This window comes from Schizosaccharomyces pombe (genome assembly GCF_000002945.2).
Source record: "Schizosaccharomyces pombe strain 972h- genome assembly, chromosome: II".
Classification (NCBI taxonomy): domain Eukaryota; kingdom Fungi; phylum Ascomycota; class Schizosaccharomycetes; order Schizosaccharomycetales; family Schizosaccharomycetaceae; genus Schizosaccharomyces; species Schizosaccharomyces pombe.
In genome coordinates, this window is record NC_003423.3 from 320,595 (window position 1) to 333,958 (window position 13,364).

Genomic DNA, 13,364 nt, shown 5'->3' on the forward strand with positions numbered 1-13,364 from the left:
CATATTGATAACTCAACCTAGTCACACAAGTTTGATAAAGGGTAACCAGTCGATACTATTCTGGTTGAAAAAAAAAAAAAAGTTTAATAGTAATCAATATGAAAGATGTCGGACATTTTGCAGATAATCAAACACGATATTGAAGCAACCCATCTTTAGCTGCAGTTGATAAGATGAAAACTACATAGCTCATTAGATTATACCATTTTAAACATGTCTTTACCGTATAGATATTACGAAGTTAAAAAAAAGAGGCATTTTTCTTAAATTGAGGAAAGAATTAAATTTGTACGTTGATAAACGCCAGTTTCGTCGAAGTGAAATTGAACTTACTCAAGCCAAAACTAGGAACTAGTCTGCCTGACTTTATGGTTCTACGTATGCTTATATAAATAATACGAACTAGAAATATTTTCTTCATCTAATGACTAGTTTATGAATTGATATTGAATGAAATGGAATATTTTATGCACACGCGGGAGGATATCAGTTCGGAACCAAAATATTCTGACTAATACGAACACTTAGATAGACATTTATCGAAGGATCGATTCATGTACCATACCATTTTAAATTGGCAACAGCAGTTTGTAGTAGCCTGATATCTAAAAGATTATAGCAGTTTATGATTTTAGCCTTAGATCTAAGATAATTCGACTTGCCAATTTAATCACCGTTGCTAGCATCCTACTATAAAATTATGCGAGCATGTCTAGTATACGCACGCAAAGATAAATATCTTCCAAATCCTTGAAATGGAATCAGATATTCAATTTTTCTGTAAAGTCCCATTTTGGAAAATGAACTTCTACTTTTACTTTTCCCTGAGAGGAGGAGCATCTTAACAAGTGAATAATAAATAGTTAGCTTTAAAAAATAAGGATGTGATAATCTTTTCAACTATGTAAGTTTGAACAGGCTGACCCAAAAAGCAGCATTCAAAATGACAGAATCTCTCATATGTATTCTTTACAGATACGTGCTCACAAAAAGCAACAACATAAAAATGAATATTTTTTATTAACATATACTTTACTTGTGTAGATGTAAAGGACTTTTGACTTGCATCAACAACCATTCATGCCGAACGGACCGTTGACTGGATTGGTGGGGATTCCTGTATCAAGAAATGTTTCAATACTTGCTAAAACACATTCCTCTGTTTTAGCAACCGTAAAATTGGTATATACACCACAATGTGGTTGGATGGTTACTTTATCGCATTCCAACCAAAATTTATTGGGAGTAGGTTCATTCAAAAACACGTCGAGACCTGCACGAGCAACTTTGCCAGATTTTATAGCCTTGATAAAGGCATCTTCATTAATTATTGCACCACGAGCTGTGTTAATAATATAAACTCCATCCTTCATTTTTTCAAATTCCTTCGTGGATATTAAATCGTGAGTTGCTGGGGTAAGAGGGCAATTAATGCTAATTACATCACTAGAGCTTAGCAGTTCATCGAAAGAAACAAAAGACGCACCTAGTCTTTTCTCTTCCTCTGCCTCCAGGCGATTTCTATTATGATATACAATTTCACAACCTAGAGGAAGAATTTTTTGAGCAAAAGATTTGCCAATTGCGCCCATCCCAATAATGCCCACTCGTTTTCCATATGGATCGTCCGTCAGCGATAAGTTTTGACGCCATTTGCCAAGGCGAAGACTTTGTTCTGCCTCTCGAGCTCCACGGAGTGTACACATAAAGAGCATTAAATTCATATTTGCTGTTCCCTCTGTAGGTCCGTTTGGAGTATTTGCGACGTAAACACCATTTCTTGTAGCCCAGTCGACATCAACATTATTGTAACCAGCAGCACCAGTTACGAACAATTTACAAGTGGGAAGTAAAGGCCCCAGCATTTCTTCCGTAAATGGCGAAATGGCTGCATTTCTGAATAACCAAAAGCAAGCATCAAATGTAGATTTTGAGGCAGCTTCGTGAATTTTTTCTATCGTTTTGGATCGATCGTGTGGATCTGGAACGATAAACTCAAAATGATACTTTTCAGATAATCTTTTCAACGTGTTTGTAGCAAATTTTAGTTCGCCAATTGCTAAAACGCGCTTCGTTCGCGATTGCTTCATTTAAATTAATAAATGGATAAAACAAAGTCGTGTTTAAGTAAACGAATTTTCCCTTAAAAATGATTGAGGGTTAAAAGCTGGGAATGAGAGTTGCTAGTAATTTATACGGTTAATTAATTATATACAAAAAAATCACCGAATGATCGTTTTTTTAAAAAAGACACAGCACTTTGGAAAACAGGCCTTTTCACCACTGTGGCATATTGGTAAATTTCATATTAATTCTGCTCAATTAATACACCGGTAAATCAGTTCGATGAAATGATAACGATCTTGTCTATGATTAGTTTGATCATGGGACAAGCATAGATAAGATATTTGTTAATCTGAGAAATAAATTAGTGACTCGATGGATTTCCTTAATCTTCATATCGTAAATGAAGGAGGAGCCAACATAATTTTAACGAGGTTCGTTAAATGAAACTATAGATTTGCGGACTTGGTTTATATTATTATTCATTATTAATATAGAAATTGAATAGAATACGAGAATTCCCTTGCGTATGGTATTATTTATTATTCCAAGTTAAATTGCTTGTTGAATTTTTAATCCATAAATTATATCCAATAACATCTGGCAATATCGAGTTATCGATGTTTGTTCAGGAGGACTGATATCAAATAACAATTCATTTGTCAGCGATGACAAACAGTTGTATCAATATGATATTGTTAATATTTATTAATGGAAAAGTAAAAATGATAAAGATCTTTTTTCGGATTGATGGCTCGTCGCACTTGTCAAGTATATAAGCAAAAATAGATAAGATACAAACGATGGCTGTTATGCATCCGTGGGTGAAAGTGAAAGAAAAACAAATTATTAATTCTTACCACGGAGGAAAAATCTAAAAAGGTATCAAAAATAAGGACGATGGTTATCTTTTTTTCGTTGTATGATGGAAATTGACAATATTTTTTTTTTTACAGTTATTTTTCTCGTTCATTAGCTAGCGCTGACAGAAACTATTAGTACCTCAAAGTTATTTTTTTTAATATTATGGTAATGGTATTGGGGTTCAAATTTTAAATTTCAATTAGTGGGAAAATTCGAATAGAAAATTTCATTTTTGTTAAGACATTATGAAAAATTTGAATTACAAGGAGGAAAAAAACGGTTTATGGTTGGTAAAAAAATATTTTGACGCTTCATAAATGTACTAAAAGACCATCAGTTTAATTGAAAGAGTAGTAAAAGAATTACTTAATTGAAAGTTAATATTGGTCATAATTATAATATTTAGTCAACAGTCTAAAGCATACATTTCGGGTTCTTAGCACCTAAGCAATTCAATTCATGTGAAAAAGTAAAATTCTTTCTTAAATAGTCTAGTCAAGTATCTGAGAACCAAACAGTAACTTTGCCCAAGTTTGTCGGTACAGTGTCTGAATTATGAGATTTTGAGTTTATTAATATACTTGTGTGTTGGGACGTTGAAAAAGCACAGTAGCTAATCCGACGCGTAACATACTTCTAATTCATGATATAGCATAAAATACATGGTTCTACAATAACGTTTGACCAAGACAAGTTCGAACAATAGAGCGAGCTAAATCCACAGTTGTCTTGGCTTCCTCTTTGTTGCCTAAAAGTGGGTTAACTTCCATAACATCAACAGCAACTAGAGAGCCAGTTTCTGCAACACTTTCACAAATGTACATTGCTTCACGAAAGGTCAAACCGCCTGGCACACGGGTTCCAGTAGCTGGAGCGACAATTGGATCACAGGCATCGACGTCAAAAGAAAGATGAATGGGACGTCTCCTTCCTGGATTGATGTGTTCCAATGCCATTTCTACTACTCTGGCTATTCCATATTTATCAACATCGTGCATAGTGTAAGCAGTGATGCTGCGTTCACGAAGAAAAGCACGTTCCATAGGATCCAAATCGCGCAAACCGATGAACGCAAGACGACGCTCTTCAATTACTCTTCTTGTCCAAGCAAACTCTTCAGGAAGAGGTTCGGCATATCCCAAGGAAAAGGACAATGGGCAGCCATGAAGATTCTTTGAAGGGGATGAATCGGGGGTATTAATATCAGCATGGGCATCAATCCACAAGACACAAGCATCATCGTAGACAGCTTGTACACCTTCAACAGTGCCAATGGCAAGTGAATGATCTCCTCCAATGTTGACCGCGATCCTTTGCTTCTCTAGTTCCTGTTGAACAATATTACGAACTTGGCGAGTAACATTGCTAACGTAGAGTGGGTTTTTCATGAGGGCTTGATTAGGGCCTTCTTTTAAAGGTCGACTTTTAAATTTGGGATTTTGAACGACGTTGACACTATAACCAAGACGCTCCAAGTCTTCAGGCAATCCAGCCGCCTCAATCATTTCTGGAGCCAATTCAGCACCGTCCTTGGGTTGACCGCCTGAAAATGGCATATTTATGATAGAGACGGCATTTCCCTCCATGTATCTACTAGACATAATATGTCTATGTACTTCGGGTATTTTATGAGGAGACATTGTATATATTTTTGATTCAGTCAGGTAGAAACGATGTTGTGTATAGCAAAGGACCCTTTGAAGTAGATGGGAGGTTGCGAAATTTATGGAATTCCGTTTTTCATGCCGATGACGGCTTTAATAAATAGTGAGCGTTTGCTTACTCAATAGTCTTTGAGTATTTTATCTACCGGCCGTTATCAGATCTTGCGGGCAATCATATTAGACTCATCAACCTAAAAACGGGATATTAATTCCACGGACTCAACATTTCTATACTCCGTAACGATAGCTCGGTTCACTATTATTAAAAAAAAAAATAAATAAATAAATAAAATAAATCAAACGAAATGAAATAAAGCAAAGAAAATAAATTAAATAAAAATAAAGTAATTCAAGAAAGGAAAAAATCACACTATGGAAAATTAATAGAAATAGGACGTAAAATCATAATATACACCCAACCCCTCTGGGAATATTTTCCATAGCCATTTTTTGAAACAAGTCATATTTACCATGGAACGGAAAAGATCGAAACTAAGCTACGGAATTCCATGGGTCAAGTGACTTATTTTCGGAATTGTATTGTATTATAGCATGATAGATGAAATTTTATTCAGACGGTAGTTTGTTTTGTATTTACAAGTTTAATATGGAGAATATCTGATGAATAACTTATATTTTTTGAACATTGTAACCAAAAAAGAAAAAGAAAAAGAAATAAAAAAATTTATTAAATTGATTGAATATTTTGTAACGATTATTGTAACATTGGTATAGGAGGAATATAAAAATGTTGGTTTTTAAATGAGTAAAGGATAAAAATTAATTTAACTAGCAACAATATCGCCAAGATTAGCAAGCGAGTTTAAGAAGCTATTAAAGCTATAATTGACGTTGTGCTAAAAGGTGTTGTAATGTTATCAGTTTAAGGAAAATGTATATATCTTTTTGTCAAGTTTAACTATGTTTTTATTAAAAATAACAAAATTTATAATTTCTACTGGTGTGCTGCTGACCTCTGCTCGATTTCCTTAATTTGTAATAATTTTTAAGGTATAAATTTTGCAACTTAATTATCTCTCTCAGTAACGCATCAGTGGTGTAGCGGTAACATCAATGCCTTCCAAGCATTAGCTCCGGGTTCGACTCCCGGTTGATGCATCGATTAAATTTTTGATTTTGTATTGGAATCGATTTTTATATTTTTTAGTTTTTTTTTTGTTCAACGAGTAAACAATGCTTATGATGATCAAAGGAAAGCATGCTTCTTTTAGCAATAATTTGAAAAAGGGTGAGACTTAATTTCGGTCATTAATCCGCCGTGGATAGCATGGATATAACTAGATTATTATCACCCATATGCGTTTGGCAACTATTAGGTGAAAAGTATTTAATGTTTATTTTCATCCTCAGGATTTCAAGTTATTAAAATCTGTTATAATAAGTTCATCATTCAAATTAAGAAAATTCAAACAATTAGTAACTGATCGAAAAACAAAAAACGTAAAGCTCCCGGCGGGACTCGAACCCACAATCCCTTGATTAGAAGTCAAATGCCCTAGCCATTAGGCCACGGGAGCAACGTGATTTATTTAAGTATTAGCAGTATATATTGTAATTGCAAATATGTATCAAACCATCATAATTTCATAAAAAACCGAAAGGGTAATGAAAATATAGAAAAAATTAGGGTTATGATCTAGCTAAATAAATATATCACTAGATTACTGATCAACACTAAATAAAAAAATGATCTATTGTGTTGTATACCGTCATGTCCATATTTTTATTGAAATGTCAACCGATCTATCAAAATTGACACTACATGATCTAGACATGCTGAACACGGTCTACATGCCGTGCACAAAAACAAGTAAAAAATCGAATAACACGCTGCAATTGTGTCATAAACGAGTATTCTCATGACAACGATTCATTGTTTAGAAGACAAATTTGCAGTAAGCATTTCCACATTGTTCGGTATGATAGAAACCAGTATCTAGAGATTTTTGAACCCTTAATGAACTAATGTAGATTCCGTGCATGTCCAAAACGAACAGACAAACAGTTTGTATTGGAACATCGATAGTATCCATTAATTTAATATTTTCAAATTTTTTTTTTCGTAAAAAAGAAGAAAAAAAAAAGGTATGTTTTAAGAGATGACATACTATTAAAATTTTATGATTTATAATCGATCTTGCAAACATAGTAGATTACAATAAAAGCTGCTGAACTTATAAAAGGTATCCTACATTAAAGTGCACTGATTCGTTTACGGACTTGACAATTTAAAATGTAAACTGAATTTAAAAAAAGTGAATTAAATTTTCAAAAAAAAAATAAATGAAAGATAATTATTCGACATTAAGAGGGTGGAGATGGACGCAAAAAAAAATTATTGTGAGATAATAGTCCGCTCCCCATTAAAGAAATTGTTAAGTAAGTCATGAAAGGGGGTTAACAAATGGATAACAAAAATCAAAGAAATTAATCATCAACAGACGCACGTCTATGAAAATTAAATTGAAAGTCGTAACCAAGAAGCAAAGAATTTATGGAAAAAAACCTCGCAGTGGATAGCAACGGCTATAATAACCTTCAAGCCAGAAGCTAAGTAAAAAATAAAACAACATTAATAAATATTATCATTAACAACCAATCCAAGAGCATTTGATGAGAACGATTAAGCAAAGTTGCAACACTTCAGCCAAAATCCAGATATTTAATACCGAAGATGCATTATAATGAGCCCAGCTGGCTTTTGCTCAAATGAAAGCAAGCAGGCAATGATATTTCATTTCAACGGGTAGGAACTTGTTGTTTAGAAAAAAGGAACAATTAAAATTAAACAGTGCTGGTGGTTGAATAGTTATCACCGGCAAGCATTTTCAAGATTGTCAAACGACGAAGATGAATTTGTCGAAATTGGATACGACGCTTCAAGTTGGCTATATTGTGAGCCTCGATCAGAACGATCAAAAGAGCACCCTCAATAATCATAGTCGGAGTGTTACAAAACAATTGAGCAGTCTCATTGAATCTCAAGGATCCAGCTGCAATGATCAGACCAAGAATCACAAATACGGAGAAAAGAACGGAAATAGGCAACGCACACAACCAGCCGATCCACTGACTAAGCGAACCTCCGAATGTACTTTTATAGTTTGTTATGTGTTCATGAGGAAGTGGTAAATCAAGCTTTTGATAAAGGGCGTAATCCTCGTCTATGAGCGTTTGAATTTCTGTGGCTTCTTTGGAACTTTCGCGGAAATAGACATTTCTCAAAACGAAACCATCTAAGAAACCAACAAGACCGGTATAAGTACCAATAATAAGCCACCAATTTGAATCCCAATGCATAACATTTCCGATGGCAATCCAAGCTACAAACACGCAAGTACTAACGACCACACCAACACCAGAACCGATTAAATCAGCATAATAATCAATGGATCTCTCACCAAGATTGATCTTATCCATTTTAATGGTTATTTCTTCATTTGGTTCTTTATCACCCATCATTCTGCGCAGCTCTTCTTCTATTACTGAATCGATGCGGAAGATAGATGTGACACAACGATCAATATACTTCATATGACGGTGTCGAACATTTTGAAGGAAAACAGAGGTAAAGGTCAACTCGACGGCAACAGCGGTATTAATATACAACTGCCATTCATCGGACCATCCTAGCATACGACCGAATCCAATCCAAATAAAGATTCCAATCCAGTATACGACAAGGAAGATAATGGAGCCTACCATAAAACTAACGTAATTGCAAATAAAATCAAACCAATTTTCAGTAGGTAACTTTTCAGCATCACCCACATCGTCTTTCATTAGTGCAACGTTTACGGAAGAAATTTTGGTTTTGTCATTTAACACAGGGCCCAATAGACGACTGGTAGTAAGAAGACGTGAACGCAATTGGGAAATCATAGTTAGTACTTGGATATGTTGATTCTGCTGTTGACGCATAAGCAATGTGTCGGAAACATAACATTGAATAGAACTGCCATCTTGCATAACGATTTGCCAATTATCAGGAGCGCGATAAATACCACCTACGATTGCCCAAACGATAAGGATAATTAGCATAAGGATAAAAGTAAAACTTGTGCCAGCCAATCTTGTGATCAAATCGAAGATTCGTCCACCAATGTCAACATGTTTAAATCTGATATAATCACGCACATTCTTATGCTTGTGTTTTTTCTCATCAGAATCGACCTTTGTCTTTGTTCCATCATCATTGGTGACGAGAGTGGAGGCACTATTGGCATAGTCATCGCATGAGCGTACAAGTTGAGTAGGGGCGGCAACGCAAACATCGTGTTGTCTACCTGGAGAACAGATTAAATCCCAAACGCGAGCGCCGAAAGAAAGCTTCTTTTTTGTCTCGGGTTCGGGTGTAGCAATTCCATCAGGGGAAGGGATTTCTTCAGTAATGGGGGAAGCGAAGTCTTTCTTTTCGTTAAGAGAAATGGAAAAGTCAGCGCCTTTTTTCTCAAACGAAGGGGAATGTTGGAGATGAGAGACTGATTCGACGTTGGACTCTTCAGAAATACTGTCGATTTCTGTGATAGAGGCAGTCATAATGAAACACAAATAGGAAAGGAAGGAAGAAAGAAAGAAAAAGACTTTTATGAAACAGATAAAAGAAGAACAGATGGAAGGGATAACAAGAAACAGTTAAAAAGGTAAGAACTTTTGAAAGACAAAAGAACAGTTAGAAGGAAAAGACTTTTGAAAAAAACACAAAAGAAGAATTAACAATTTATGGGGGGGTAAAGGAGAGTAGTAATAAAAAAATGCAGCAACAACCAAAAGTTGAAAGGCTCTAATGTTTAAAAAAGAAAAGTGAAACAAACAGCAAAGCAAAAGCAAAGGTAAAAGCGAAAGCAAAAGCAAGCAACCCAAAATCAACCAAACTAAAGCAAAAGCTTTTAAAGAGAAAAAATATAAATTAAAAAGAAAAATAAAACTTAAAAAGCAGTCGCTCCAAAGAAAATGAAAAAAAATAAAATAAAAAAGCAAATATGGGTTGGTGGGACGGTTCAGGCGATATGGTTAAATGCTATCCACACCTCAATATTTATCTGATTGCTTTTTCCTATATGATACTCGGATTCACCAGACTTCTCTTAACAAGCAATCCCTCAAAATCCAAGATAAACTTGAACTGATAAGCGTAGATATGCATGCTCTATATAGTATTTTTTCAATGACTATTTTTGATAAGGAGTGTGGAAAAAAACTTACGTTTTGTTGTAAATACGGATGCTGCCAAAAGATGCTACCCTTGGAAACAATCGACGAGACCAAGAGAGAAGAGGTAGACAAAATTTCAATGACACCACTTTGAGGGTTTTTTTCTTACAGGGAAGGAAAAAAGAAAAAAGCGCTGCCACGTAATGTTTAGTGAACAGAGTCAAGGTCAAAAAGAGAATAGTCGAGATGAATAACATGCTATGTTTTTAAGCCATGCCATAGGGGTAAAGGTGTAAGGTGTAAGGTAAATAAGAAATGAAATAAATAAAGACATTTCATTAATCAACATGAATATGAGCTAGCTGGAGTAAGAAGTTCGCTAGTAAATGATTTTGTATTGAGATCGACATCTTTTTCGTAATGTATTGCATTTTATTGAATTGAAATGTCGGTGAGTCGAGAGAAAAGTGAGTATCCCTTGATGGAAACGAGAAATTCAGTCAAATGAACGGATGCGGATTTTCCGGGGTTAATAGAAAAGTAGCGATTGGAACGGATTGCTTGAGTTAAGGAAAAGGATGTACGAGAGTCCGAGCAAAGATGACCGTTTTCCAGGATGGAAGGATCATGAAAAAGTTGCCAAGTGACATGTTCCGTTCCAAGAAAGAATCAGATTTGGAACTGGAAGCGGGCAGTAGAAGAAATTGACGAAAGGACTTTGTCTAAGAGGAAGCGGATGGGAGGAAAATCCTTTTTGTCAGTATGGAAAATCAGCAAGTTTAACAAGCCTAGTATATGATGAAGCGAAAGAATATGAGTATGGTAGGAAATGAAATGTGGTGAAAGAAAAGAAAAAGAAATAAAAGGATGAAAAATGAAAAAAAAAGAAGTAAATCTTTAAGAAAAGAAAGAGTCTAATATTTTTGATGATTTAATCGCAAACATTCTTGTTCATATTGCAAGAAATCATCACCTGATCAGATATTGTATCGCAATTGTTGTTGTTTAACAGATGAAGTAACTTTTTCCCCAGGGATTTCATTCAGTTTAGGGAAGAAAAAAAAAAGTAGGTTGGAAAAGGCATACGATAAGATATGAAAAGGCAACAGGACACAAGACAACCAAACGCATAATCCCGCAAGGCAAAACTAGGCAAGCAAGTCAAGCCAAGTCGCAAGATCTATGTTGTTGTGTTGGAATAGTAATGGCGAGATTGATGGTGAATTTCAATAGAATGTCACATTAGCGATAATGTGAGTTGATTTAGCTGAATGAGTAATTTCGTTGAATGAATATTTTAGCAGAAATGGAAATTTGAGATGCAGATGTGGATGGATATGTAAGCGTGAATGAAAACTCTAGTATTTTATTTTTATCTGATGAAGGGGGAAATAGAAAGGGAAATTACCAAGGGGAATTAAGAGGTTGAAAAATACAAAGTTGAATTACTTTAATTACTAAACTAAATACTAATTAAATTATTAAGCTGGACAATTTTTCTATAAAGTTTCTTTCATAATCTCTTTTTGCATCTTTTTTTTTTTTTTTTATTGAGCTCTCTCACTTTACGACATTTTCAACTCACGAGACTTTCTGCTACCTGATGCAAGCAGCGCCGAATGAAATAAAATAATAAATAAAATAAAAAGCTCAAAACAAATTAGACATATCTTTATACCCGAATCTAACAATGCATCTAACTAAATAAGAAAACTTGTCTACTTTACCATGCAATATCAGATGTGTGAAAATGCTTTTTGCAAACATATCAGATGTGTTGAAAATAGAAATTAGCATATCTGATATCCCAAGAAAAAAGAATTTTTTTTTTTATCGTACGTCTAGACAAAATATTTTACTTTTTCTAACCATCAAAGTTGCGAAACTTAATATATATCTGATTCATACTACTTTTTTTAAAACAAATATGATAAAACATACGTATCCTATACGGAACCTCATAGCCATAGATTTCTTGTAGCCCAGAATATTCAAGTACAGTGTTTCAAACCATCTGAACTCTAGTAAAATGAAATTGTCTACATACGATTTTAATTCATGTTTCAAACTATTACAAAAAAAGAAGATGCTATTGAATTTAATGTCACTTTTTCTCACTCCACTTCAATTCTTATTATTTATATTTTCTTCTTTTTATTCATCTAATTAGTTTTTTTTTCTTATTTTATTTATTTATTTATTAATTTTTTATTCATCAACACTTGGTTCGACTATTACCTTTACTAACCCTTTTCAAGCCCTTTCCAATAACCGAAACAGCATGTTCCCACTTCATTGATACTTCTCTGGCTTAGACTGTACCGGAACCTTTTCAATACCAGCAGTCGAGCTATTTTTGGACATTTTCGGCTACTCGCAATTGACATTGCTAGGTCGATCATATGTTACATTGACATTGCATTGTTTAACGATGAGTCCATGGATTTAACCGAACACTAAATTCACGTGAATGTACATTCCCCATTAAACAAAAAGAGAATCTGTCTTTGAAAAAAAAGATGTCCTAACAACATCATATTCAAACCTCATGATCAATTTTGCTCCAATGTTTTGGTTGATTTATACGGATGAAGAAAACGAGTCAAGATTTGATTGAAATATCAGTGTTATGATGTAGCATAGATTTTATTTATTGATTATTTGTTTATTAGATCCATTGTTACACTGTATTCTAGATACTTCAGTGTCTGGTTCATTCTGATCGTAAAAAGAAACAACTAGTATGCCGATACACCCATGTACTAGACTTTTTTTATCGACTGAAAACATAAATATGCCTAGTCAGATTAAATCGAGAAACACTTCATATTATGCTCAGTAACTTTTTTTTTAATAGAATAATACACACAATTAATGCTGACTTGACAATCTTATCTTCTTTCCATAAATGTCCAGCACCCAGAAAGGCCTTTGAATTTTTCGCTTCATTGAGAGTATCCTTCTTTTTTCACTATTTATCCTTTCTAAATATCGTTAAAACACTTTAACAATACATAAAACAAGGACATTCTTAGGGCTTAACAACGATATCACAAAATTTCTTTAAAATCAATGTGCTGCTTTTTGCTGTACTTTAAGCATAGCATTTACTATGCAGTTTCAAAGATACATGTTTCAAAACTTATGCATCCAAACATGGCTTTTTTCGTGTCAGGAAAAGATTATGAGAAATATATATATATATATTTTAGTTTTTGAATAAGTCTAATTCCAATGGCATTTCTCCTAAAGGTCTATAATTCACAAACCATCAAAAAGTCTTCTCATATTTGAAACTAGTAGCCCATTAAATGTTTCTAAAAATCAATTCTTTCACCAAAGTTTCCCTTCCACTTAATTTTCAATACTTCCAGTCACACTATTTGTGAAATATACGAACGACTTGATGAGCCCTTTTTGATCTAGTTACATAGAAAGAGACAATCGTTAGTGTGACACTTGCATCTAAAAACTTTATGATAATCAACTTTCTCTAAATAAAAAAAAATACTTTAATATTTATAGTTCTTACATTAATTTCCCACTAATCTTGTTTTCAACACGGGTTTTCTTCGTTCCCTCTTTCTATGCTTATAA

The 13,364-nt window shown here is 34.0% G+C and overlaps 3 protein-coding genes, 11 long non-coding RNA genes and 2 other non-coding genes across 16 annotated transcripts; 8 read left to right on the plus strand and 8 right to left on the minus strand.

Moving 5' to 3' along the window:
* Positions 1-15: 15 nt before the first annotated feature.
* Positions 16-925, plus strand: SPOM_SPNCRNA.301. Its single transcript, NR_150714.1, has one exon. It is a non-coding gene; the product is annotated as a non-coding RNA (long non-coding RNA).
* A 114-nt stretch (positions 926-1,039) lies between these two features.
* gor2 (glyoxylate reductase) lies at positions 1,040-2,386 on the minus strand. Its single transcript, NM_001021039.4, has one exon. The coding sequence runs from the start codon at positions 2,088-2,090 to the stop codon at positions 1,068-1,070; it is 1,023 nt and encodes a 340-aa protein (NP_595132.2). The 5' UTR covers positions 2,091-2,386; the 3' UTR covers positions 1,040-1,067.
* Positions 2,387-3,349: 963 nt separating this feature from the next.
* On the minus strand, positions 3,350-4,636 carry car1 (arginase Car1). Its single transcript, NM_001021041.3, has one exon. It carries the CDS (start codon positions 4,566-4,568, stop codon positions 3,597-3,599), a length of 972 nt encoding a protein of 323 aa, NP_595133.1. The 5' UTR covers positions 4,569-4,636; the 3' UTR covers positions 3,350-3,596.
* On the plus strand, positions 3,892-4,819 carry SPOM_SPNCRNA.4664. The gene has a single exon (NR_194023.1). It is a non-coding gene; the product is annotated as a non-coding RNA (long non-coding RNA).
* An 821-nt stretch (positions 4,820-5,640) lies between these two features.
* SPOM_SPBTRNAGLY.05 lies at positions 5,641-5,711 on the plus strand. Its single transcript has one exon. It is a non-coding gene; the product is annotated as a tRNA-Gly (tRNA).
* A 56-nt stretch (positions 5,712-5,767) lies between these two features.
* On the minus strand, positions 5,768-6,010 carry SPOM_SPNCRNA.4665. Its single transcript, NR_194024.1, has one exon. It is a non-coding gene; the product is annotated as a non-coding RNA (long non-coding RNA).
* A 47-nt stretch (positions 6,011-6,057) lies between these two features.
* Positions 6,058-6,130, minus strand: SPOM_SPBTRNAARG.04. The gene has a single exon. It is a non-coding gene; the product is annotated as a tRNA-Arg (tRNA).
* Positions 6,131-6,290: 160 nt separating this feature from the next.
* On the minus strand, positions 6,291-6,666 carry SPOM_SPNCRNA.4666. Its single transcript, NR_194025.1, has one exon. It is a non-coding gene; the product is annotated as a non-coding RNA (long non-coding RNA).
* A 163-nt stretch (positions 6,667-6,829) lies between these two features.
* On the minus strand, positions 6,830-9,735 carry fet4 (iron/zinc ion transporter). Its single transcript, NM_001021042.3, has one exon. It carries the CDS (start codon positions 9,150-9,152, stop codon positions 7,398-7,400), a length of 1,755 nt encoding a protein of 584 aa, NP_595134.1. The 5' UTR covers positions 9,153-9,735; the 3' UTR covers positions 6,830-7,397.
* Positions 9,382-10,041, plus strand: SPOM_SPNCRNA.1339. Its single transcript, NR_150213.1, has one exon. It is a non-coding gene; the product is annotated as a non-coding RNA (long non-coding RNA).
* A 259-nt stretch (positions 10,042-10,300) lies between these two features.
* SPOM_SPNCRNA.4667 lies at positions 10,301-10,616 on the plus strand. The gene has a single exon (NR_194026.1). It is a non-coding gene; the product is annotated as a non-coding RNA (long non-coding RNA).
* Positions 10,617-10,834: 218 nt separating this feature from the next.
* On the plus strand, positions 10,835-11,144 carry SPOM_SPNCRNA.4668. Its single transcript, NR_194027.1, has one exon. It is a non-coding gene; the product is annotated as a non-coding RNA (long non-coding RNA).
* A 173-nt stretch (positions 11,145-11,317) lies between these two features.
* SPOM_SPNCRNA.4669 lies at positions 11,318-11,598 on the plus strand. The gene has a single exon (NR_194028.1). It is a non-coding gene; the product is annotated as a non-coding RNA (long non-coding RNA).
* A 301-nt stretch (positions 11,599-11,899) lies between these two features.
* Positions 11,900-12,990, plus strand: SPOM_SPNCRNA.1340. The gene has a single exon (NR_150215.1). It is a non-coding gene; the product is annotated as a non-coding RNA, possible alternative UTR (long non-coding RNA).
* Positions 11,978-12,857, minus strand: SPOM_SPNCRNA.4670. The gene has a single exon (NR_194029.1). It is a non-coding gene; the product is annotated as a non-coding RNA (long non-coding RNA).
* Positions 12,991-12,995: 5 nt separating the features above from the next.
* On the minus strand, positions 12,996-13,315 carry SPOM_SPNCRNA.4671. The gene has a single exon (NR_194030.1). It is a non-coding gene; the product is annotated as a non-coding RNA (long non-coding RNA).
* Between the last annotated feature and the right edge of the window lie 49 nt (positions 13,316-13,364).